Source organism: Symsagittifera roscoffensis, chromosome 4, assembly GCF_963678635.1.
Source record: "Symsagittifera roscoffensis chromosome 4, txSymRosc1.1, whole genome shotgun sequence".
In the NCBI taxonomy this organism is placed as follows: domain Eukaryota; kingdom Metazoa; phylum Xenacoelomorpha; order Acoela; family Convolutidae; genus Symsagittifera; species Symsagittifera roscoffensis.
The window spans coordinates 17,743,693-17,770,004 of NC_087065.1; the positions used below are offsets into that span (position 1 = coordinate 17,743,693).

General features: G+C 33.9%; 2 protein-coding genes across 4 annotated transcripts in view; one reads left to right on the forward strand and one right to left on the reverse strand.

The window, feature by feature from the left end:
* Positions 1 to 26,312, forward strand: part of LOC134844638 (uncharacterized) — a 564,381-nt gene that overhangs the window by 323,234 nt on the left and 214,835 nt on the right. The gene's annotated exons all lie outside the window — the stretch shown is intronic.
* The window catches only part of LOC134843615 (neurocalcin-like), a 30,841-nt gene continuing 23,766 nt past the window's right edge, over positions 19,238 to 26,312 (reverse strand). For all 3 annotated transcript variants that reach the window (XM_063859778.1, XM_063859775.1, XM_063859776.1), the window contains exons 2-4: positions 22,858 to 23,182; positions 20,409 to 20,554; positions 19,238 to 19,946 (exon numbers count right to left, since the gene is read on the reverse strand). In XM_063859778.1, the coding sequence (XP_063715848.1) occupies positions 19,743 to 19,946; positions 20,409 to 20,554; positions 22,858 to 23,089 (582 nt within the window). In that variant the 5' untranslated portion in view covers positions 23,090 to 23,182 and the 3' untranslated portion in view covers positions 19,238 to 19,742. The remainder of the gene's footprint in view (positions 19,947 to 20,408; positions 20,555 to 22,857; positions 23,183 to 26,312) is intronic.

The following is a 26,312-nucleotide window of genomic DNA, read 5'->3' on the forward strand; positions in this document are numbered from 1 at the left end:
CTGGACCGAGAAAAAAAGTTGAGACACGGGTTAGAGTTAAGCCCAAACTCGAAACATACTTCGAGCACGGTCGAAACAAATACCTCGAGCACGGTCGAAAGACCGAAAATGGACAAACTAGAGCCAGCTAACAATTGTTAACCGGATTATTTACGACGGTTTTTTGGGGATTATATTGTAGTTTGAATTTAATTACATAATCAATCCTCTAGATCCTCAGCCAAAGCTTCATCCGGGGAAAACTTGATAAAATTTTGTGCCCTGGTTGATTCAAAGCTGGCCATTCAAAATATATCATTATAAAAATTTTGAAAACGGCACTTGGGAGCGTCTAAACTGTTGGCGGGTTTTTGTCCCATGGAATAAACTGTTCCCGCGTCGAGGTGTTCACTTTATGTTTAGACCCTCAAAGTCGAGCACATGTCAATGCTCGACCAAAAAAAAAAGTTGAGGCAGGGGTTAGAGTCGAGCCCGAATTCGAAACAAACATCGAACACAGTCGCAGTATACCTCGAGCACGGCTGATTATGGTCGAAACATACCTCCTGCACGGTCAACAAATACCGATTGTCCCACGGTAATTCGGAGTCAAAAGAAAAATAACTTCACATGTTACCATTTTTAAAAAAAAACCTTTTCGACTCAAATATCAAACCAGTATTCCAAAAGATGGAAAATAAGCTCAAAAATAGGCTCATTTCATCTCTATGCGGTGTTTAGATTGCAAAAAGAATCATTTCCTTCTGATAAAAAAAAACAACTATACGATGTTACCCGAAAAGCATAAGCTAAAATGTTTTAATTTGGATAACTCATGTAGTTTCAAAGTCAAAAGGTACTTAATTCGGTCAAGTACGATCGAAGCATATCTTGATTGGGTCGAGAATGGTCGAGACATTTTTTTTCGGTCGAGCATGGTCTAAACATACCGGATTTTGGTCGAGCGCGACCTAAACATACCGAACTTTAGTCGACACAATCGAAACATGCAAATTTTTGGTCGAGATGAACACAACTTAAAATAAGCACCTCGACTCGGGGCTTAATTGATCCAGTAATTGACAATTTCTCAGTATCTGAAGCTGGTTCACAGGCAGATAGGTGATAGGTGATTTTTGAGAAGCACGTGTTGTGTTTAGCATGTAGCACAGCTGAGTAATCAGCTGATGCTTTTACGATTTACGAAAGAATAATTAAAGGCAAGTCAGATACTCTGCCATGCGCCCCATTCCTCAAAATAATCACAGAATACAGCACTATTATTTAAGGTTGCGTTTCTAATCATAGGTTTGGAATCAGATAGGGTTCTAAAGATAGGGTTCCCCACCTGCTTCCCTACGGAGATTTTATCCCTCTCAGAAATTGTCGCAAATTGAACTAAGTTTTGCTACTTGGTCTACTTTAATATTTGCCATATGAGCAATATAAAAACTTGTACTTTAAATAGCGCGTGAGGAAACAACTTTTCAAAAACATCAAAAAAAAGTGTTTATAAAAAAAGTCACTTTTTGAAAAGTCGCCTGTATTCTACATAAACTCAAAATTCAGATCTTACCTGCGTAAAACCTTACTTGTGCCTTCAGTTTTACTAGTACAATTTTACATCTTGTGCAGATATGATCAATGTTTCATTTGAATATGTGCATGTCTGTTTTAGTTCTGGGACAGATATGGTTTTTCTCAAAAGTCAAGACCTGCTCAAGACCAGAATCAGACCTGCTCATGTGTGCTCATACATAGGTCATGTTTGGTTCAGACCTGAAGCTGTTCTGCTAGGAACTTTACAAGGTAAGATCTGAGAGGCATGATTGATCCTTTTCCAGACTTTATCAATCCTGTTTATTTTGAATTTTTAAGTTTTCAATTATTCGAATAAATTGAAAACTGGCCAAAAATGTCATTTCAAAATTGATAATACGGAATCGTTGCCTATTTAGAAATACACAAAAAGAAGTTGAAATTAAAATAAAAAGAAAAACCATAGAACCAGATGTAAAACAAGTAACGATAACGCGGATTGATAATTGAGTAGGAAGATAGTTGAGATTATACATAAACAAATATAAATGCTGAAAAAAAAGTGAAATAACAAAATACTTCTAGGCGGATTGATACGGATTATAGAATTTATTATAGTTAAATTACAAATATACAATTTGAAATTGCGAGTTTGTTTGTTTAATTTTTCCCAGACACAAATTGTCTTAACTGAGTCGAATAAATCTAATCCCAGCCCAAGCTTGTCTAATTCTGTTCCTTTTTAAAACAAATTTTTTTTCAGATCTTTACGAAAGAGTTTTTTTCGGTCGAGCATGGTCTAAACATACCGGATTTTGGTCGAGCGCGGTTGAAACATACCGAACTTTAGTCGACATGATCGAAAAATGCCTATTTTTGGTCGAGATGAACAGAATTTAAAATGACCACCTCGACTCGGGGTTTAATTGATCCAGTAATTGACAGTTTGCTCAATATATACGGCGCCAATATATACTAACTTTAAAGGAAAGCGCGCTGAAAACGCGATTTTCTGATCAATTATTTCCACAAAGTGCCCTATTTTTTTTTAAAGTTTGCCTGCGGCAGAGACATTTTTTCAAAATAGCGTCTTAGTAGTGTTCTATAGAGAGCTTGGAAAATCAATTCGGCCGACCTCAAAAAAGTCGGAAAATGTTGACATTTTTTGAAAATCATCACCACCCCTTCCCTTGAGAAAATCCTAGATCCGCTCCTAGCTGGCGTTCAAACTTCTTTGGTTCAATTTTTTCTTCATGTTTTTACAAGATATTTCATATTTTTTTCATGTAAAAATTTTTAAAACCAAACTGGCCTTGTATATTTTCGTTTTAAAATCTGCTGAAATAATTCCTCTAATTTTCTGGGGAAAAATCTTTTTCAAAGAATCACTCACTTGCGAATTTCTCATTAGGCTGTCCCATCACATGAGCCATGAAAAGGACTTGTCCTGTTGAGAACGCCAAGCCAACTAACAGACACACGAGACCCGGAAGACCAGATATGACATATAGGTGTACTAGTCCGACAACGAAACAGACTCCGACATAATGAGTATCAGCCAGATCAGAGGCCAGATAGACACCCATGTATGGCTGAAATGTCAGATGTTTTCTTTGAAAATTTATCGTGCTCTTTCAGCAACTTTTCCTTTTTCACTAACTGAGATCATCACAATGTCTGAATTAAAGTAAGCTTGGTGGCACTTTACCATCCCCTACCTAAAATTTATTGCTATATGTTTTTGATAAAATTTTCCGACTGTTATGGCGATTGCCATCGCCTGACTACTAAGCTATCCAATCAGATTTGACTTTCCTTTTTTACCTTGTAAAACCACTGCTTACACCATAAAATTGATGATTAGAGGTGAAGAAAAGGGATAAAAACCTATGATTTTATCAGGTGGATTTTTCTAAGTTAACACCATTAAACAATAAAAAAAATCTAAATTGTTCGCAAAAATAGTTATTGCAAACTTTTACAAAAATTTTTGTTCTCAGATTTACCTCCTAATTTTGTATCAGATTGCTCAAAGTGATTTGAGAAAAAGACTAGTATCACTTCAAAAACATGGGCCAAATTGACATACTCCCCCCAAAGCAGTTGGGGGATGATAACTTGGTTCTAAGTTAGATTTTCATCAACCTTAGTTGGAATTTTCAAATTTCAGCCAATTTTCAGAGAATTTTACATGAAGCGCTTAGAAAGTTACATGAACCGAAATAAATACTGGGATGGAAGATCGTAACTGTGTCTATCTTAACCTGGTCTTCGGGGTATCGGGGAGGGGGTCTAGTGTAGAGCTACGCGCCTATGCTCGTAATAATTTGATCGATGCAAATATCTAAGCAATTAATAAAAAATAATAAGAATCCAAAAATCCGAAAACCCAACAGTTAATAAGAAACAAAAAAATCGACCTTGAATGCAGCCAGCATCATCCACGGAAACGTCATTGCCAGAATTGAGTTGACAGTCGCAAATGCTACCACTGACCACCTATTTGTAAATTATCGCTAAAATGATTATTTGATGACTTTTCATTGGTTTCTTAAAAACTATTTGGGCTAGACGCTCAAGCCAAGAAGCCAATTGCTTCACTCACAGAATTCAAACCGAGCTTACTTCTCCGTCGATTAGTGAGGTTATTCCAATATACAAGCTAAATCACAGATAAGTTCAATTTGGCTTCTGAAAGTAGAAATTTTTCAATTTTTCAAAAACAACTCGCAGAGATACTACAATTTACCTCTGGAAGTAACAATTAGGGCTCTAATTAACTTTCATAGGCTTGAGTTAGGATGTCAAAAAAAGATGCATGCTCTTTATCAAATAAAGTTGAAGCGAGTGAGATGAGTGTATCAAAAAAGTAAACTTCCATACCTCTAAAAACAAGACAGTAAAAAGCTCACCTGTGAAATACATCAGGGTGGAACGTGAGGAATAACATGGCCGCCTCCACGCAGAATATTCCGAGAGCAAGGTAGCGGATAAAGGATATGGCGTGTAGTTTGAACACCAGCAGCTGTCCAATGAGAATCACACATGCTAAGATGAAGGTGATGGCACAGCGAAGACGAAACAGCTCACATCTAAAGACAGAGAACACGTTTTTTTACAAAGGCCTGTGTTGACAAACATGCTAGCCATAAGATATCGCAAAATTTGAAAACAAATTGAGTTAAGCCAAATAAGTACAAATATTGAGCTTCACTCAGTATCATCAAAAAAGTATTTTTTGTATACGGCCAATAATCCTGACAAAAAAAGACGTCACAACGTAAAAAGAATACGATTCAAACGTGAATTGAAAACATACACGCCAAGCCGTTCGTGAAAATCAAAAGTCCGTTCGTGAAAAAACAAATTTGAGCGTGGACAAATTTAAAAACTTTTTTTCTGAAAAAAAAACACAAAAAAAGCACAGAAAGTTCACCATCTTCATGACTCGAAAGTTCCATACTCATTGATATAACGGCAAAAACGAACTTTGATAAGCAATTGATTGACCATGGTGTCTGTCCTCTCCAAGTCACAGACGATGGCTCAATTTTTTTTCAATTTTGTGATGATTAATAAAGTTGGAGAAAAATATATTATGTTTTTTTTTAAGAATTTGAAATAATCAATTTTTTAAAATGAGCATAAATAGTCCAAAATCTTGAAATTATTGACTGCAAACTACCTAAATTAGCCTTTGCTATCGGCTGATCAACTTAGTGGTCAAATTTGGTTAAGGTTAAAAAGGAAAAAGAGGTGAAAATTGTAATTTACCTTCGTTCAGACATTTCACAATTTAAAAAACTATATAAGAGATTGTTCTGGGGTGCATTCGAACTCGTGTCTCATGGCCACTGTACGTCAATATGCACTTAGGTCAAACTTTGTGGGAAACATGAGCCTTAGCTTGTTCTTAATTAGTGGCCATAAGACTTTCATTTCGAAAGTTTTGACCTGTGTTTTTGGACACATTTAGTTCCATATTGAGGCTTTTTAAACACGGGTTTGATATTTGCAAGCAAAATCAGGTGGCTCTAGTTATTTAAACATTTCATGACTCACTTCAGTATGAAAGCTCTAGAAAATTAGATATGAAAAAGTTATTTCATATCAACCTGAAAAAAAATCTGTATTTGGGACCACCAAAGAAATATCTAATAAGGTTCAGAATCTCAAATTGATGCCCCATCAGTCATAACTTAGAAAGCAAATTGAAAGTTTTCCGAAATGTGCGACCTAAATAAATGATAAATCAAAAGTACTTAATTTTAACATCAAACTATCCTACTTGACCAAAACCTCTAGTTACACAGTTGTCATAATTGAATAAAATTTTTGTCATGAAGTTACACATATAATCAAACTTACAAAAAAGTATATTTAATCTCCATAAAGTATAGTATTTTTTTGTTTTTTCTATTAATTTTTGATTTTTTTTCAGAAAACACAGAAAATTAAGGATATTCCTAAACTTGAAAAACCCAAAGTTTACTGAGGTTAACCACAGCTGAACAACATAGGGGTATTTGTTCTGAAATAGTGTTAAAAACTGAGCCCTCTTAGTAAATACCGTAACTTCACGTGTTTGACTAGAAAAATTTTACGTCAAAAAAAATTAATAATTAAAAATCATTGCCTGTTTTTTTTGTTGATAGAATGAATTTATCTTGCGTTATTAAATCAGGAAAAAATTAAATCCGGGTTCACATTAAAATCTGGGATAAACTTTGGGTTTTTCATTCTAGCGATGTGAAACTGCCTACCCGTACTGAACTTTTTGTGCCATTTCACGGCTGATCATCCATTTAGCAGGGGAGAGAATATTCTCAGGACTGTTCCCCCATAATGCAGGGCTGTTCACAAGTGAGCATGCGTATTTTTCTACAGACGTGGTCGTACCTGGATTTTACATGATCAGACCTGAGTGAAACATGTTCATGCCTGTCGCAGACATGATAACGACTGACTGAAAACTTGACAAACTCATATTTATTTATACATTACTTCGTATCTTGACTAATTGGTCTTTGTTGTTAAAAATTCACTTTTTCAGATTTTGTTTGAAATGAGCTTATCCAAATTTACCTCCTCGAGTCAAATATCTTCAAATGAAGAAAATTATGTCGCATCTACATCCCAAAAAAGAGGAAGTCAGGTTAGTTTCAGGGGGTCAACGGGAGGGATAGTCGAAAAAACTAAGAATCCCCGGTTTGAACTATAAAGCATTGAATTGAAGCAATTCGTCACAAAATTTTTTGGCCAATAATCTGTCAATTTTCGCGAACCAGTAGCCGCAATAATTGCAAATAAATTAAAAAGATTTGAATGGTTGATACTATTAATCTCATTGAATAAATTAACAACAAATATGCGACTACTTTTTAACGCATGATTTTTGTCTAATTTTATTTGTTAAGCATTTATTTAAAGTGATGAAGTTTTGACTAACAATTAGTTTTATGTTGACAGGAAACAGAGAAAAGTATCCACACGCCCCGCTACCAACGACTCCCTGCTGGCAATTAAAGAAAGATGCATCTAACCACTACAGTATATTTTCAACAAAAAACTTCACCGATGTCAGAAAAAATCTGAAAAAAAACTAAAAATTTGAAGTAAAGTGTCACATTTTCAAGCTGAGTTTATGATGTTGTTACAATTTAACCATTTCTTAATTATCTTATAATACTGAAGATACCGATTTGAGCTGATTCGGTTCAGGCATGGTCATGTATCCTGCAGATGTGAGCATGTTTAGTTCAGGTATGATAATGTATCCTGCAGGTGTGAGCATGTTTAGTTCAGGTATGATCATGTATCCTGCAGGTGTGAGCATGTTTAGTTCAGGTATGATCATGTATCCTGCAGGTGTGAGCATGTTCAGTTCAGGCATGATCGTGTATGCTGCAGGTGTGAGCATATCTTCAGTTAGCACACCTGATGCAGGTCTGATGCAGGTATGTGCATGCCGATTATAGACATGCTGCACATCTGTTACAGACATGAATTTTGCATGATTTTACAATGATCAGATATGATTATGGCCAAAAAGTTCGGTACGGGTATTGTACGTTTTTCATGCATGGAAATGTACGGCAAACTTTTTCTTGCAAAGAATTGTATGTTGAGCCCTTGGCTGAATGAAGATCAACCATAGTATATTTCTTACAAGGATTTGTTTATTTATCTAACCTTCTAGGTGTTATCTAACATTTTATTCGGTTTCTAGATAAATATCAATTAAGTTCATTTTAATGTTTGTTCATTCTACATGCAAATGATTTGCAGTTAGTTGACTTTGATTTTATAATTACCAAGAGTTAGTTTGCAATACATTCCTTCGATTAATGTATACACTCAAGTCTTGTAGCTTTGCGATATTGCCTTTGTCTAGTAACTACGAAAGCTAAAGATCGAATCTTGTTGTTCCGCCTTTCGATACAAAAGTAACGGAATATTTGTGCTCGCGGTGGGTTTTTTTTCTTCAGACAAATTTTGACTTTTTAATTAGGCATTTTTGACGGATTTTTTTTTATATCATCAAAAGGTATTGTTGTCTTGAGCTTAAGTTTGAAAAGATATTTCGCCTATGATCATTTTTTGTAAAGTTATGAGGGTTTAAAGATTTTAAAGTGTTTTTGGACACATTTAGTTCCATATTGAGGCTTTTTAAATCCGGATTTGATATTTGCAAGCAAAATCAGGTGGCTCTAGTTATTTAAACATTTCATTACTCACTTCAGTATGAAAGCTCTCGAAAGTTAGATATAAAAAAGTTATTTCATATCAATCTGAAAAAAATCTGTATTTGGGACCACCAAAGAAATATCTAAGAAGCTTCAGAATCTCAAATTGATGCCCCATCTATCATAACTTAGAAAGCAAATTGAAAGTTTATCGAAATGTACGACCTAAATAAATGATAAATCAAAAGTACTTAATTTTAACATCAAACTATCCTTCTTGACCGAAACCTCTAGTTACACAGTTGTCATAATTGAATAAAACTTTTGTCATAAAGCTAAACATATAATCAACTTACAAAAAAGTTTATGAAATCTCCATAAAGTATAGTATTTTTTTGTTTTTTCTATTAATTTTTGATTTTTTTTCAGATAACACAGAAAATTCAGGATATTCCTAAGCGTGAAAAACCCAAATTTTTTTGAGGTTAACCACAGCTGAACAGCATAGGGGTATTTGTACTGAAATTGTGTTAAAAATTGAGCCCACTTAGTAAATACCGTAACTTCGCGTGTTGGACTAGAAAAATTTTACGTAAAAAAAAATCAATAAATAAAAATCATTGCCTGTTATTTTTCTTGATAGAATGAATTTATCTTGCGTTATTAAATCAGGAAAAAATTAAATCCGGGTTCACATTAAAATCTGGGATAAACTTTGGGTTTTTCATTCTAGCGATGTGAAACTGCCTATTGTACGTTTTTCATGCATGGAAATGTACGGCAAACTTTTTCTTGCAAAGAATTGTATGTTGAGCCCTTGGCTGAATGAAGATCAACCATGGTATATTTCTTACAAGGATTTGTTTATTTATCTAACCTTCTAGGTGTTATCTAACATTTTATTCGGTTTCTAGATAAATATCAATTAAGTTCATTTTAATGTTTGTTCATTCTACATGCAAATGATTTGCAGTTGACTTTGATTTTATAATTACCAGGAACTAGTTTGCAATACATTCCTTCGAGTAATGTATACATCCAAGTCTTGTAGCTTTGCGATTTTGCCTTTGTCTAGTAACTACGAAAGCTAAAGATCGAATCTTGTTGTTCCGACTTTCGATACCAAAATAATGGAATATTTGTGCTCAGGTTGGGTTTTTTTTTCTTCAGACAAATTTCGACTTTTTGACTATGCGTTTTTGACGGAATTTTTTTATATCATTCAAAAAGTATTGTTATCTTGAGCTTAAATTAGAAAAGATATTTTATCTGTGATTATTTTTTTTAAACTTATGAGGGTTTAAAAATTGCCATTTTGGCCATTTTGACCAATTTGGGACAATTAACGCGCGATATAATTCGCGCTATTAACGCGTAAGCCGAGATTTAATCCTGCTTATAAATCGTTCCAAACTGGTTAAAGGAAGCTTATTTGCCATAATTGATTTGTTACAAGGAAAGAAATCTATCTTTTTGTACTTTAATTGGCGTGTGGGGGATGATTTTCATTAAAAAAATTTCAAATTAATAAAAACTTTTTTTTTCATTTTAATTTATTTCCTTTAATTTTTTTATGCTATTACTGCTGCTCCATAAAACTTAAAAGGTAGTCGGAACACTCAGGGCTTCGCCCTGATACGAGCAGTTTTGTTAGGAAATTTATGAAAGTTTGTAAAAGTCATAGGCAATTACTAATTTGTAACGTTAGTTTTGTCCGAATATGAGATGTAACGCGGAATCTGCAACGAGTGACACGATGAATGAAATCAGCTTATCATTTGGAGCTTCTTTATGTTTAAGGCCTTTGTTTCTGGATTCCACTACAGCAAAAAATCCTTTAAAAAACTTTGTGGCAAACTTTACAAGAATCTCGTTTCAGATATGTGGCTGTGTCAACATACTACGCAAAAAAGTACCAATTAGCCTCGAACTGAAAGCCTCAGTTCATTTACTAGTACAGAAAATTCAAATGCTGTTTTTCTCGAAAATTGAAATAAATTTAATGACCTATTTTTTTGGTATTATTGTCTGGGCAATTCATTTATTCCGGCTAGGAACACTGGTTCGGTTCTGTGAAAATGAGACCGGAGTTTACGAATCAAATAAATCCGAAATTCTAGTGGTCAGCCAAAATTAAACGCTGACATCTAGTCCAAAGTGTACACGATTATGGCAATTTCTGTTTGTGGAAGTGGGATTTGTTTCTGAGTCATTAAAGTAGAATTTTGAGGCAAACGAAGTTGAACGAAGCTAAAAAATGGTCGATGTTTGTTCAATCGACACTCAACAAAAGATGTTTATTCATCAACACGAATTTTTTTGTATTATTTTATTTCAATTCTATACTTTTGATTAAAAATTTGAAATCTAGGCTTTATTTATTTTCTATAATCAAAAGAATAGAATTGAAGTAAAATAATACAAAAAATTCGTGTTGATGATTAAACATCTTTTTATGTGTTCTGACTCGTAATTTTGAAAAAATACTTAATTATTTCCTGTAAAAACATATTTTATTTTTAGAATTTTGGGTTTCCTTCAAATTTTTGCTCAGTTTAGGTTTAAAATGTTTTTTTTTTGCTATTTCTTCTACAATGTGTTCACCTTGTTCAAAAATGGGAGAAATTTTATACTCGGGTGTGTTTTATTTTTTTCCTTTTTTTTAATTTTCTTTTCCACTCAAAATCAGCTGCCACAAAAAATCATCAGAGAGAGCTGACCGATATACAATTTTGAAGCTCTATCTAGATTTGAATGAATTCAAAAAATTTTCAAAAAACGTTTACAGTATCAAGAAAAACTGGTTTAAGTTTTTTTAACTTTCGTCTAACTTCGGGCAGGCTTACAATAGTTTATTTTATTAATTTGAAAGCTTACAATTGCTTAATTTAAAAAATTAAGATTGATTAAGACCATTTATCCACGAGGGAAAGGATCAATATACGAGCTGTACAGACCATCACGGCGAACCGCAGTTGTAGCCCTGTTTAGGAACTACATGCAATTTATTTGGTTATTTTTCTGGGTGGGATAAAGTTGCCCCACCCTCACGCAACGAGCAAGGATCATGGTGAGTCTCGAACATACTTTTTTGATTGAGAGGCGGAGAAGTAACCACTTCATAACCGCTTCCCTAGTTTTATAAAAGTAAAGTTAGTTTTTTGAGTATTTTAGTGACTTTTGGAAAGAAACACGTCAAAAGTTCAAACAACTGCAAACTAAATTTGAAATCATTTTTTTGATTTTCTTTTTTTTGTCGTTTTTCTACAAAAATTGATTTCCAATTTTCAATTTGTTTATTTTACTATGACTGTCAAATATGCTAAACTTTTTTTTTGTAATTTAACGACTATGATCGGAACACTCTGTGCTACTTGCACAGCAACCAAGTATCCTTGTTTCAAACTTGAATTTGTTCACCAGTTCATTTTGCAAAAAATTTTGTATGACAGCAGAACACAGAGACAAGCATTGAACCTAGTTAAAATTCCACCCAAATTTTGTAAAAGTCATAGGCAATTACTAATTTGTAACGTTAGTTTTGTCCGAATATGAGATGTAACGCGGAATCTGCAACGAGCGACACGATGAATGAAATCAGCTTATCATTTGGAGCTTCTTTATGTTTAAGGCCTTTGTTTCTGGATTCCACTACAGCAAAAGTTCCTTTAAAAAACTTTGTGGCAAACTTTACAAGAATCTCGTTTCAGACATGTCGCGGTGTGAACATACTGCGCAAAAAAGTACCAATTAGCCTCGAACTGAAAACCTCAGTTCATTTACTATTACACAAAATTCGAATGCTGTTTTTCTCGAAAATTGAAATAAATTTAATGACCTATTTTTTTGGTATTATTGTCTGGGCAATTCAACTATTCCGGCTAGGAACACTGGTTCTGTGAAAATGAGACCGCAGTTTACGAATCAATTAAATCCGAAATTCTAGTGGTCCGCCAAAATTAAACGCTGACATTTAGTCCAAAGTGTACACGATTATGGCAACTTCTGTTTGTGGAAGTGGGATTTGTTTCTGAGTCATTAAAGTAGAATTTTGAGGCAAACGAAGTTGAACGAAGCTAAAAAAATGGTTGATGTTTGTTCAATCGACACTCAGCAAAATCTGTAAGAGTTTTTGCCAAAAAGGGATTGTTTTTGAAAAATTTAGTTTAATTTCAAAAGCACCTCTTTCTGGCAAAAAGTGTAAAAATAACTTGCTGTAGTTTCTTATAAAATAATAAAAAATTTGAAACTGACAAGCTAAACTACATTTTTCAATTCTCAAAAAAAATCAGAAAACTATTTTAGAAACAAATTTTGTCGGAACTTTACTTTTATGGGCCCACCATTGTTCGTAAAACATCCAATTTTTGCAAGTTTTTTTTGTGCTTTCACTCAAACTTCAATATTTCGCCGTGTTAAAGTTTGCAATTGTTGCCTTCGCCCCTTGATTCGCTGTGTTGAGTGAACCAGCTTGATTAAATATTCTCTGAGGGGTTGTTTGATACTCAGGGAGATATTCAACTCGCTCGCTACCACTAGTATAAATATCCGGTATCTGATTTTCAATTAGGAAAGATATAGTCTCTAAATTACTCCGAGTTCGTTGCTGAGTTCCTTGATTTGAATAACTACTTATCTCTGCAGTTCTCCCAGAGGTTGTTTGACGCTCAGGTAATTGAACTCAACTGGTTTACTCACCGGTGCAAGAGTCTTTTATCTTATCCCACCGTCACTCCTTATCTTGCCGTTTTTTTACTGTCTCCAAGTTCTTTTTACCACTATACTTAGAGTGCTTTATTGATAATTCTCATTAAATAGAACCAGCTTATTTTTTTAGCTTCCTAAGATGGTCTTCTAAGGCAATTTTAATAGTTCTGAGAGTTGTAAGCATATGTTATGATAAAAACTTTGATAAAAAAACGATGATTGACCTTCTATTGCTAAGTGTTTTCGGTCCGATAAAGTCAGAACTTACTTGAGAACTGATATTCTGTATTGCTCCTCCAGGTAGTACTCGTGGAACTCGTTTTTAAAACGATTTCTCTTCACCTCCCGCGCAATAAGAAGAGAGGGACAGAAGAGCAACTAAAACTCAACTTAAAAACTCGAAACAATAAGATTTAGATATGAAATACACTATTAGCACATTAGGCCGCCTAAATCGGCATGAATATAAAACATTAAACTGGAGTGCTTACATTCTTGCCGTGTTTTGTGCTAAGAAGATAGACCACAGAAGGTTGGAAAAGTGCAAAAACGACTGTACATTTTTGAAGAATTTACAACTATAGAGTTTCAAAAAATCTCTTTCAAATTAAAGAAATTTGTTTCTTTATTTTCAAACTATTCCATTTAGAGAAAACTATACCAATAGTGAAAACTTTTCTTCAGCGGTATAGAAGAAACCAAAAATGGAATAAAAACTCAAATCTGAGCATGAACAGAATTAAAATTTGAAAAAAGTATCACGTCCTATATCAGCAATAATCAATTTGTTTTTATTCCGATCAATTGAAAAATTGTGGAGGAACTTTGTAATCGGGTGTGTTTTAGTTTTTTTCCTTTTTTGTTTTCCACGCAAAATCAAGTACCACAAATAGTCATCGGAATGTTTCGACTGATATATCTAATTAAAACTTTTCTAATTAAGTCCTGATTTGAATGACCTTCGAAAAATTTGACAAAATTTTCTCAGTGCCGAGAAAAACAGCTTGAAATTTTTGAGTCTTGGTCTGACTTTGAGCTATAACACAAACGTGTAATGCTTGTTATATGGAAATGTGCTGGTTTTTTTCAGAATTAATTTTCGTATAAAAATACTAGTTTTGGATGTTTCATTTAGCGTCATGAAAGTTTTTTAATAATCTGTCATGAAAGTTTTTTTGAACATTCAAAAAATTGTGCAAAAACAGAAAAACGACTATTATTTTCAAGTTTTTTTTTGGCTTTTTTTATTTTCTTCATTTTTTGGAGGCAAATGTGGTCAGGTCAATTAAGCCTTATTTTTGTTCTGACTTTCGATACGAAAGTAACGGAATATTTGTGCTCGGGGTGGGTTTTTTTTTTCTTCAGACAAATTTCGACTTTTTAACAAGCCTTTTTTGACGGACTTTTTTTATATCATTCAAAAGGTTTTGTTGTCCTGAGCTTAAATTTGAAAAGATATTTCACCTGTCATCATTTTTCGTAAAGTTATGGGGGTTCAAAGATTGCCATTTTGGCCAATTTGGGACAATTAACGCGCGATATATTTCGCGCTATTAACGCTATTAACGCGTAAGCGAGATTTAATCCGTCTTTGAAATCGTTCCAAATTGGTTCAAGGAAGCTTCTATGCCATAATTGAGTTGTTAATAGGAGCAAAATTTATCACTTAGTACTTATTATGACGCGTGGGGGGATGATTTTCTTTAAAAAATTTCAACTTTTAGAAAAAACATTTTCATTTTATTTTATTATATTTAATTTTTTTGTTATACTGCTCCATAAAACTTAAAAGGCAGTCGGACCATTCAGGGCTTCGCTCTGATACGAGCAGTCTTGTTTCTTTTTTGCAATCGTTTACTTTTCGAACCACAAGGCCCACTAAAAACGACACTAATTTGAAGAAACATTTTTTTCTTTTTTCTAAGACTATGGTCGGAACATTCTGTGTTACTTGCACAGTAAACAACTATCCTTGTTTAAACTTAAAATTCAGTGCGCGAATCGAATCTCTACAGTATGATTCTCAATGCACAGAACAGATAAAAAAACTGGTTTTGGGTTCGAAAATTTACTCATTCTGAAAAACTAAAGTTATACTTTTTTCTGCAACATGGATTTGCAGCAATGCCAGAAACAGAAAAAAAAAACAAAAAAAGAAGCAGTGCAAACCGCCCTATTCCGTTTTTGATATCATGTTGCCGAAGAAATTAATTTTTAACTTTAAAAAATAGATAAGTTTTCGAGCCGAAAAAAATTCTCTTTGTTCATCTTTTACAAGTAAAGTCGTCCCGTAAAAATCGATTGTATCCCAATTTTCCCAAATCCAAATAGTTTTTTAAAACAAATTACAAAAAAATTAAAACGGTCACTTTCAATTCGGAAAACGTTGTCGTTAAAAATTTTAAAAGATAAAACTTTTTTCAAATTTTAAAATTTAAAGTACCAACGAAATTTTTTTGTATCTGATAAAAACAAAAACGATTATGTTAAGAACCAAACGGTCGCCTCAGATCAGTTTGCGTTGATTTATTTTGCCGTTTACACTATAACAGGACTTTGTAAACTTGAAAAAGAAAGAAACGCAACCAAACATTGCGTTATTTTTTCAGTTTTCCTAAGAAAACTTTGATCATGGAATGTGAAAACAACATGTTTAACCCTTGAAATTTTACCGAATATGAAACAAATTTGAAATTGATCAACCTGCTGACTTTAGTGAGTAAATGAAACTTTTACTGAAGTTTGTCATCATTGAGTTTTGAGATCAGCAGCTCCTACCCGCGTAAGAAAATAAAAAATTGAGGAACGAAATTTTTAACGATAACATTGAGTTTTAGAGTTTCAAGGGGTGAGAACCGTTTATGGGATTCATATGCTCGTTTTCTTGATAATAAATCGTAAGCCTTGGGCTAAAACTCAGCAGAGGTGAAAGCTAAGATGATAAGTATCTCACTTTAAAATGACAAGCCAGATTTTGTTTCGATCTTTTTTGTTTACTTTATCTAGTTGCGGTACTTCAATGCTCTGGTTTGTTTTGCGCGTTAATTTCATCACTCGGCATTTTTCGAAACTTCACAGTTTAAAAAACAATAATTTTAGGTGAAATAATTTTTGATAGTATGAGCTCAGCACTTAACTTGTTTTCAAAATTTCATACACGAAAAATCTATTTTTGTCAGACGAAAAAACCACACTCAGCACAATTAGTTTACCATGTTCTTCAACCACACATGTTCTTCAGCTATGATTTGAAATTAATCATCAAAGTTTGCCAACTTTTTCTGGCTACTGGATCCTTTTTTCAAGTAATATTGAAATCAAAAACGCTTTAAAACATACCCTGTCTGTAATTTTGGTACTCATTTAAAAATATAACCCCTTTAAAACCTTGTTTACATATTTTGGTCCCGTAAAATTGCTAATGATCCTTTATAAGAGTCCGACAAAAAGTTTTTAAAAATAACTTTCTAAGTTTTGCCACTGAATTTGTATTTTTGATAACTGCATTTTAAAGGGAATTTTAGTAGCAAATCTAACTAAGAAAAGTTTAGAAGTTTTCCGTTTGTTTTCAACCACTTGAAAAATATTTTAGGTGGTCTGGCAGGACCACACTTCTAAATGAGCTTTTTGAATGGGACTCATCAAAAATGGCGGGTCGACCTATTCTTTTTTATAGGTCGACCAAATTCATTTTCGGAGCTCTCCCAAATCACTATAAAGACCTCATTTTGACCATTTTTTCCGCGCCGCAGGCATATTTTTGAAAAAAAACAGGCCAAAAAAGGCGTTTTTAGGCACCTTTTTTTGGCTCCAAGTCTAATTTTTTGGGATCATAGGGGCGAGGTTTGTAACCGGACCATACTTCTATATCATTACCCAGCAGTCAATTTGAGCTAAATTTTAAAGTTCGTTGTCTATATATTCAGAAATAATCAACTGTCATCTTACTTGTGTTTTTGAAGGCAGCCTCGGCTGTGGATAAATAGTCCTCCTTTTCGTTCTTTTCTGATTGTTCCCTTCCGACTTATCATCGCTCTGTCTTCTCGTCTCTCGCATACTTTGCATTGCCGAAACGTCCCTTCCACGAGGTTGCTTAACCTGCACTTTTGTGTCATCAGGCTTGCCTGCTGAAGTTTTTCTTTGTGACATTTTTTTCAAGTTCGAACGTTTCACTCAAACTTATTCACATTTCCGGCTAACAATTTAGATGTGAAATAATAAACGTTCACTCGTTTTTCACGCGTAAAAATTAAAAACTTTAAATGTTTAAAAAATTTATTCAAGCTGGTAGAAAATCTAACTTTTTATTTAGACTTTTTTTAAATAGAAAGGGTTTCATCATTTATGCGTACGCTTGGTGCGTTTAGATAGCTGTATATGATCTACGAAATACATGTAAACTTTTCGCTCCGACCAATGAAAATCGAAAATCGAAAAATGAATATTCGAGACTAATTTTTAGACTACTTTTAAAGTCGGTTCGATGTTGATACCACAACCGAAAACTCCTTGTTTTTTTTCGCTGTAGGCTTCAAGCAGAAAACCGAGGTTCAAATTAGCAGAATGTGAAATTTTGCAAACTCACAGTAGCCCGATGGTGAGCGCACATCGTACGTGCGGTGCTCTTCGCTGAAAACCGCCTGGCAATACGTATCATCCCGACCTCATTTTCTGCTGCCTTTTTGGCCAATCATGAATGTTGCCCGGGATACCTATCCATAAAATGTTGCCCGGGATACCTATCCATGGAAGTCCACCCCTGGAGTGATACCTAGAGCCAGAAGGCCTGGCCAGGAGAAAAACCATGTCAAATTATCGCAAGGATTGCCTTGGACGTACTCGATCTGTCTAAGAGATCGGGCTGGTTTTCATAGATTTTTGCCAGGTTTTTTGACGGAAAGTACATTGGCTAATGCCATCAAACCTGCTTTAAGTAGCTAAAAGCTTCTCGAGCTCTACTCAAAAAAGGCGAACTACCAAAGAGCTAATTAAATAAAAAATGAAAAACAACTTAAACCAAAAACTTGAAAACAGAACAAAACCTTAGAAAATATCTAAAAACATCAAATATCAAAAAATATTTAAAAAACGCAGAAGCGCAACCTAATTATTTAGTCAGACATTTGAATAATATGTATAAGACAGAGGCGAAGTGGAGTAGTTTCCCTGAATTTCCTGGAAAAGTTCCTCACAAGTGTCCCGGCCAGGCTTTCAAGGTTTTTTATTTCTAACTAAACCTCCCAGATGCCCCAAATTTATTTTTCGATGATTTATTATGAGAATCGTAGATTGAGAATACATTTTTTAACACAACTTTTATTAAATCTTAGAGTTCCTGGCAGCGTTCGTGCCTTGTTCCTACCGGGAAGCCCATGATTGCAATCGACTCCTTATGTTCCTGGCAGGAAGGCCAAAGTTTTTCCCTGGCTGTGTAACGTGGGTGATGCCTTGATTTACTGTACTTTTCTTGAGATATTCACTATTTCTTCTAGATTTCAGAATAGTCAATTCTGATGACTGACTGATATTATTTTTCCATCATACGGTCCGTCCCTCCACCATCATGAAACTTTTTCAAACAATTCTACAAAATGTGATTAGTTTCAGTGCATTAATGAATTTCACATGATATTCAAATTTCTTTTAATAAAAAAGCAATTTAAAAGTTGGAGATTAGATGCGATAGTCTAAAAATTAGAACCGACATTGTCAATAAGTTAGCTGTGAACCAATGATGCTCCATTAAGGAAATGTCGGTGTTACTCACCACTGCTTTTCCTTACCTCTGTTTCGATCTTTGCGCAGAATAAAACAGCGCAAGTTTAGGGTAAAAAAATATGTACATTATTTAGGCGACGATTATTTTTTACAGTGAGATTATTCCGGCAAGATCATCATAACCTTCAGATCTTTATCGAGTTTTAAAAAACAAACGCGTAATCTAATCAAAATGAGATCTGACATTTTAATTGGAAGTAAAAGTTCCGCTTCTTTTGATATCTTTTTTGTCACCTTTTTAGTTACATTATGGCCTTGGTTGACAAGGCACATTTTTCTTGGCATTTGCAGGCTTTTATCCATAGTTAATTGACGGAAAGAAAAAAAGATATTTTTGCACCACATCTAGGTAAGAAGAATGGAAGGAACATAGTAAAAAAGTTCTAAGTATCAAAGGGAGAAAAGAAGCCGCCATTAATGACAAATACTGTTTTAGGGGGATTATTTAATGATTTTTTTTCATGCTCTGGGCTTCCAAGTATTTCTAACAGGTAAAAAGTAATTTCATATTTAATTAATCAAACATGAACTATAATATATTGCACACAGTTTTGAGTGGGATTGAAAATGTACGTAGATAGCTAAACATTTAATTTGCACTGAAATATTAGTTCAAAATGATTTCGACAAGAAAAATTATTGAAAATTATTTACTGCCATTTTTCTTGTACTATTTTAAGATGTTAAAGCCGGTGAATTGATTAGCATCATGCAAAAACTTCATTTATTAAATCATAGCAAAAATTTTGAAGTTTCAAACCAGCCTAAAACAAAAAATTGGTTCTAAAAATCAATCTTGAATAAAATTTATTGCTAAGTTTTATTAAATTCAAGTTTTTTGAAAATATAGATAAAATTAATTCTTTTACTTCAATTTTGACTATAATTTTTTTTTAGAATTTAAGTAAGTTCCACGACTAAGCGCATTTTAATGAAATAACCTTTCGCTCTTCTCTAGTCTGGTTCACGCAATTTCATTAACAAGTTTTTAGTGTTTGTTGCGTAATACAACTATTTTTCCAAATGATGACGCAATATGCGTCGTGCCATTATTCAGTGACTGGCTCCGCCGCTTGGGTCGCACTGGAGCAGTCGCACAATGGACGGGTCACTTTTGGCGCCCTCAATGAACTCTTCCAGAGACAGTTTTCCATCCAGGTTTTTGTCCATCTGTTTGAATATCTTGTCAGTTCTTTTCTGGGGAGTGGCCTCGTCTTCTGGCATCTTCATCACTGATCCTACCATCTTATAGATGGCCTAAGCAAAAAATAGAATTATAAACACTCGTTCGTTCCGCTTGCACTTCAAAGTTGTTTGAAAACTCCCTCCCGACGCGGTCGCATAAAATTATCATATAACAACTTCCTAAGGCAGTCAAAAATATACGCCTAATTGATTCCACGCAGCTCAAGTTTCTTGTTAATCCCATGGGGATCACAAGAAGCGTGACCTGTGTGAATTCATTCAGGCATTTAACTTTTTTGATTGCCGCAGGAAATTGATAAATAATCAAATTTTGCGAGCGCACCGTTTTCAAACAACTTTGTGGATCTTCAGTGCTCTCTTAAAAAATCAAAAAAAAACCGTCATGTCATAAATTTTGAGTCTCGGGACTATTGAGAAAAAACGGAAACGCCATATTTGAGCTTGAAAGATCAAATATGGCCGTGTTAAAATATCGAGTATTTTGGCAATCACTGCCCAAAAGTGCTGACTTACAGAGACTATCTCTAGCATTTCCTGGTGAGATATATATCCATTGCCATCTAGGTCATACATGTTGAATGCCCACCTCAACTTCTGGTCCAGCTGACCTCTAGAGGTCACACTCAGTGCACAGATGAATTCGCGGAAATCTATGCTTCCTAAAATAAAGTGAAACATTGTGTAAGACGGAAGCTGCCGATTTAGAAAAAATTAATGAAAAACTTCTATGAGCTCTTAGGAAGAAATTAAGACATCAAAAAAATTGTTTGAAAATTGTTTCTTTTCTTGTAAATGAATGGTGTGAGAGAAGTAAAATCTTTTGGAGAAACGATCCGCGTTTATTGTTGCGAGTACTCTAGTGGGAAGAAACTATGGAATAGTTTGTATTTATTCCGGCAATATCAAACAACTCAAACAACGCTCATATGGCATCAAGTGAGATTTCATTCCTAAGTCGACTCAGTCGTATCTGAGATTACAAAAAAATTTTTGAAAAATTTATCTTATTATCGAGAAAAAACTATATATGATTTCAACCGCGGTATGAAAATTATGATTTGTCCTACAAATTAGTGGATTTGCATAGAAAAATCAATCTTCAATGTTCCTTATGTAGAACTCTTCTTAATAAAACCAGGGTTGCATGATTAAAATCAACATGATTTAAATCGGATTTTAATCGTAGAAAAAAATCAAAAAAAATCAACCCTTATGTTATCCTACCGAGTACCCATACAACACAGCTTGCAGTTTTTACATTGATTGCGTACTTCGCTCTTCATAGCATACTTTTAACTGAAAAAGTTTTTCAGCATTTTCTGATTTATCCATTCCAGTCTTTTATTTTTTTTCGGAATTGGCTTCAATCTACAGCTGCTACCGAACAAAAACGCAAAAATGTTGAAAAGAAAGTTGATCTAAAAAATGTGCTGTTTTGAAATCGACATTGAGAAAAATTTTACAACATTTCCCTTCGCTGATACGCGGTACCGTCTGTGAAACAATTGATGAGTAGGGTTTTTAGTTCGAGAACGGTTCATCTGTTAGTCCATTTTTTTTAGTTTTTCCCCATGTTTTTATGCAAAAATAAAACCATTGAAAGGTAAATAGCTATGACCATTCTTGGAGAAAGAAAATTATCTGATCTCTGGCGTTAGCGTGGGCTTTTTTATATTAATTTCAAGTAATTTGAAGTTTGCAACCCTGGTTCATGGTACGTTAAATCAAGTGGAAAAACAACGATGAGGATTCAAATCGGAAATAAATCAAGAAAAATGAATAAGTTAATTCCATATTGAAACAGTTTATTCTTGCATTTCGGCACTAGCTGAATTGGAACACCTTTTAAGTGCCTTTTTATGCAGTCAAACCTGAAAACCGGCTTGAAATTTTAAAAAAATGCCGAAAAAAATTTGTTTTTTTTTGTGTCCTAATTCAAATATTTAAGTTTTGCTATCACATTTGGTCGATTTTTGAAACAAACAATTCAATATTTTGGATAGAAGTACAAAAAAAAGCTTCAATCAAGTGGGATTTTTAAAATCCTATGCAAATCAAATATTCAGTAAATCATTTTTTTTTGTAACCGTGCGTTGAAGATGAAAACATTTTGTTCTCAGTCTCAGACTAATTGGCAGTAGGTCGATCCTGTAAACCATCAGTAGCCTATGACCACCCAAATCACACCGAACCCAAAAAAAAACAGCGGACGCCCTTTTTTCAGGGATTCGACCCCCTGTCGACCCAAAGGGTCCCCCCTTTGTACTATTTTGGGATATCCATTTTTGGCTAACGGGCCCAAAAATTGGCAGACGCCCTTTTTTCAGGGATTAGACCCCCTGTCAACCCAAAGGCTCCCCCCTTTGTACTATTTTGGGATATCCAATTTTGGTTAACGGGCCCAAAAACTGATCTAAAGCCGCCTTTGGCGCCAAAATATAACTAATTTTGAGGGGGAAGCACGTGCCGTAAAAATGCATTTTTTGGTCAACATTTTCCAAAAAATGCTTAAAAACGCCATTTTTGGCCTTTTTTCAAAAACATTGTCTTTTTAATGCTTTGGGAGAGCTCGGAAAATCTTTTTGGCCGACCTAAAAATATAAAAAAAGGTCGACAAATTTTTGACAACTGTTTTGAAAATCTCCGCCTCGAGAAAATACTAGATCCCCCCTGAACCTGGTACAGTTGAGTTTTTGAAAACTGTTAATAGAAATTATAAGAGTTTTCTTGGTAGTCCAACCTTTTTTTGAAAAGTAATCCCCATTTTGCAAAAAAAACCTAGCTCTCCAACAATCATTAATGATCATATGCTAGTATTCTTCAAAAAACTGTCGCGACATATCTACCTTTTATATCGTCATAATCATCGTCATTGGTATTATTCTGACCTTTTTGTCCTTTTTTGAGCAACAAGTTGTTTGTTTGAAAAATAGCGATCACAAAGCACAAATTTCAGAATTACCGTCATTGTTGACGTCGAATGTCCTGAACACGTGCTCTGCAAACTTAGTGGCGTCTCCGTACGGGAAGAAGTTAGCGTAGATCTTCTTGAACTCGTCCACAGTTAGTTGACCCGAAGGACAGTCCTTCCTGAATCCTTTGTACCACTCCCGGATCTCCTCCTCCGAAAAAGCAGTCTGATGCTGGAAATCAGCCAGCTCCTCTGGCTTCAGTTTCGAGTTGCCTTTGCCCATTATGTCAATAATCTCTGGATACTTTTAATTTTTAATAGTTAGTTGCCTCTGTGATGTTGTAGATTATAACTGTTTCATAAAGCACTGACAACACTAAAAATAAGATTTATGACAATTCAAGAACTTGGAAGATGGCTCGAAAATGATTTAATAGTTGCTTGTTTCGAAACAAGACATTAATCGTAATTGTTTTTGTCAGTTCTGTGTAAATTTATAAAATATCGTTTCATAGCATGCTGTCAGTTTTTGCATTATGTCTTTTGTTATCATTCGATAGAGTTCCGAACCTTCACATAAATCAGGAACCTGATTAAATGTTTTAGTAGCTAATTTACAAACTTACTCTTGCTTGTGTCCTGTACCTACTTGGCTCTTTTGATTTCGAAGCGTAGATATTCAAATTTATTCGACGTCCTATTTTTTTGCCATAAATTTTAAATTAAAAAAATGCGTCATTTTCAATATATTTCAACAACGGTGCGAGCCTCAACTTTCTTATTAAAATCAAAAATTGGGCCTCAAAAATCGTTATCAGTTTCATAATTCGGTAGCAATGAAGTTAAATAAATGTATTTTTTTTTTTGGCTCTCCACATGTATCAGACTGAAATATTTTGATGAGCGAAGCTCTTTTTGCAACTCAGGGCAGTTTTTTTGTCCAGAACTTTCACGTGGTACCACTTTTCCAGCCGAAATTTTTCAGGATGTGGCTTTCATGAAGCTTGAAGTCATGTGGTAGCCCAATCTCACAGACTGTAATTGTCATTGCAGAGGCTCGAATACTCGACCCACGTTCTCAAAAGGAACTACACGTCGTCTTTATGCTAAGTGCATCTTGAAATTTCTTAATTTAAAGCCCCAGTTTCATATTAACAGCTTTCTTATTGGAAAACATTGACAAAAATTTAAATATTTCTTCTAGCCCCTCTGGTACTGATAACTATATTGTAGATAAGTTTTTTTGAAGAAACGATAAACGAAGAGTCTGAAGATTTTTCTTGAGTTCGTACTTTCCCAGCAGTCTTAGTTCCTAAAATCTTGGCCGTTTGCGAATTGCGAAGGTGCTTATTTGAAATGATAAATGGGTGCTTTGTTTTCTATTTTCTTTAAATAGAATGTTAAATCGGTGACCTGACTTGAATCAGGCTAGCAAATGAAGCCTTATAGGTGCAATTACGGTCCATTTTTTTAAAAGCCAGAGGTTATGCGCTTCAGCTAACAATTTGTTCACAAAATTTTTAAAGATTTTTTGTCAATAATGAAAATATCAAAAGAATGAAACGTGGTGTCTATACAGAATAATGATATATGAACAAACAATATTACTGCTATAACAGGGGAAACCTTGAATGTTCCGACTGCCCGTTCACTGGTCTCGAATAAAACTTGGTTAAGAAATTTGAAGGGTTATAATGTTTTTAGGCCATCAATGTCCTATTTTATGTAACTAAGTTGAATCCTGAAGGGAAAAACATGACCAATTAGCTTGCCGGTGGCAAAATAACGAATAAAATTGTTTCAACTAGTGCAATAATCCAACAATATAGAAAACTTATCATTGAAAGAGCATCAACTTGAGCCAGCGCAGAAGTAATTCAACCTGTAGTTCAAGCTGAGAACTTTCCATTAAGAATATCTTATATGAACCTAAATGTTTAATCTAAGAAACATTTATCCAGAAAAAAAGATAAATTTTTTAAGAAAAAAAAACGGAATTCGAAATCGTACAGTTCACTCATCTTGCATCTTATTAATATAGTTTTTTTAGAAATAGATACGAGCAAAGAAAACTAGCAAAAAAAAACAGTCTTCAGGCTTGAAAATTATATTTATATTTCTTTGCTTTATTTCAATTAAAGCGATGTTTTTTTTGGGTGTACGCTTTATGGTTCAAAATTTTTCTACAACTATCTCAAACTTTTTTTACCAAAACAATTTGTTGAAGTAGTCGCAAGCAATGAAATAAGTATTAATAAATACTATAGACTGTTTCAAAAGTATCTCTGTTGTCTATGGATTGTTTAGGCTCAATTACAATTTCTTTAAATGAATATTTTGCTCGGGTGGTTTTTTGATTTTCAATCATCTATTGTTGACGGATTTGTTTTTCTATATTTTTAGAGACAATATGATTTTGTACTTTATATAACGTGAGTTGAGAATAATTTCGAAATGGTTTATAAGGTGTAATTTTTGTGCTCGAAATTATCTTACGAAAAAATGGCTTTCAGAACATTCAGGGCTTCAAGTTGATACAAAAAGCCTGGTTTTTTTGTATAACTTTTTTTCTAAGAAAACAAATATTATGTTATGAGAATGTAGCTCTAAAATCATTTGAAAAACTTTATAGAAAGCATAGAACGCACTCCTTGAAAAAATGTACTCTTGTGGTTTTTCTTCTTTAGGAAAATGTTATCTTTTGCTCTGCCATTTGTGACAGAACTTTTTTCAACAGCATGAAAAATTTTAATTTTCTGTGCTCAATATTTAATTATTTCACATGCTCGATCAAAAAGTCAACTTGGGCAGTTTAGGATAATTGTTGAGCAAAATTTGATCCAAATAGAACTCAAGCAAGCTAACTGATCAAAATATCAAATAATTAAGTGAAAAATTTATCTTTAATTTTTGAGCTGGATGCGTGTGGGAAAAATTGATTTTCCTTAAAACTTGATCTTTTTAAACTTTTTTGTCATTTTTGTCACAAAAATTACCGTAGATGCATCAACAGACAGTCGAAACACTTATTGCTTTTTCATGATACAAAAAGTTCATATTAAAGAAAAAACAGAAAAACGTTCGCTCAAAACATTGATTTCGAAACTAAAATTATTTGTTGTTCTGACTTGCAAAGACAGTGACCGAGTATTTGTGCTCGAGTTTTTTTTTCTCCAGCTAGCAATTAATGATGGTTTTTAATATGAATGCTCAAGTTGAATTAAAAAACTATATCTTAATCAGAAGTCAATTTATTTCAGAGAAGACAGAAAACTCAAATGAGTCAAATTGAAACAACATACAAGACTGCTCGTATCAGTGCGACGCCCTCAATGTTCCGACTGCCTCTTAAGGTTTTATGGAGCAGTAATGACATAAAAAAAATGAATGTAATAAAATAGAAAGAAAAAAACTTTTTTCTAAAAATTGAACCTTTTTATGAAAATTATCCCCCCAGACGCCATATAAAGTACAAAAGGATAGATTTTGCTCATTGTAACAAATCA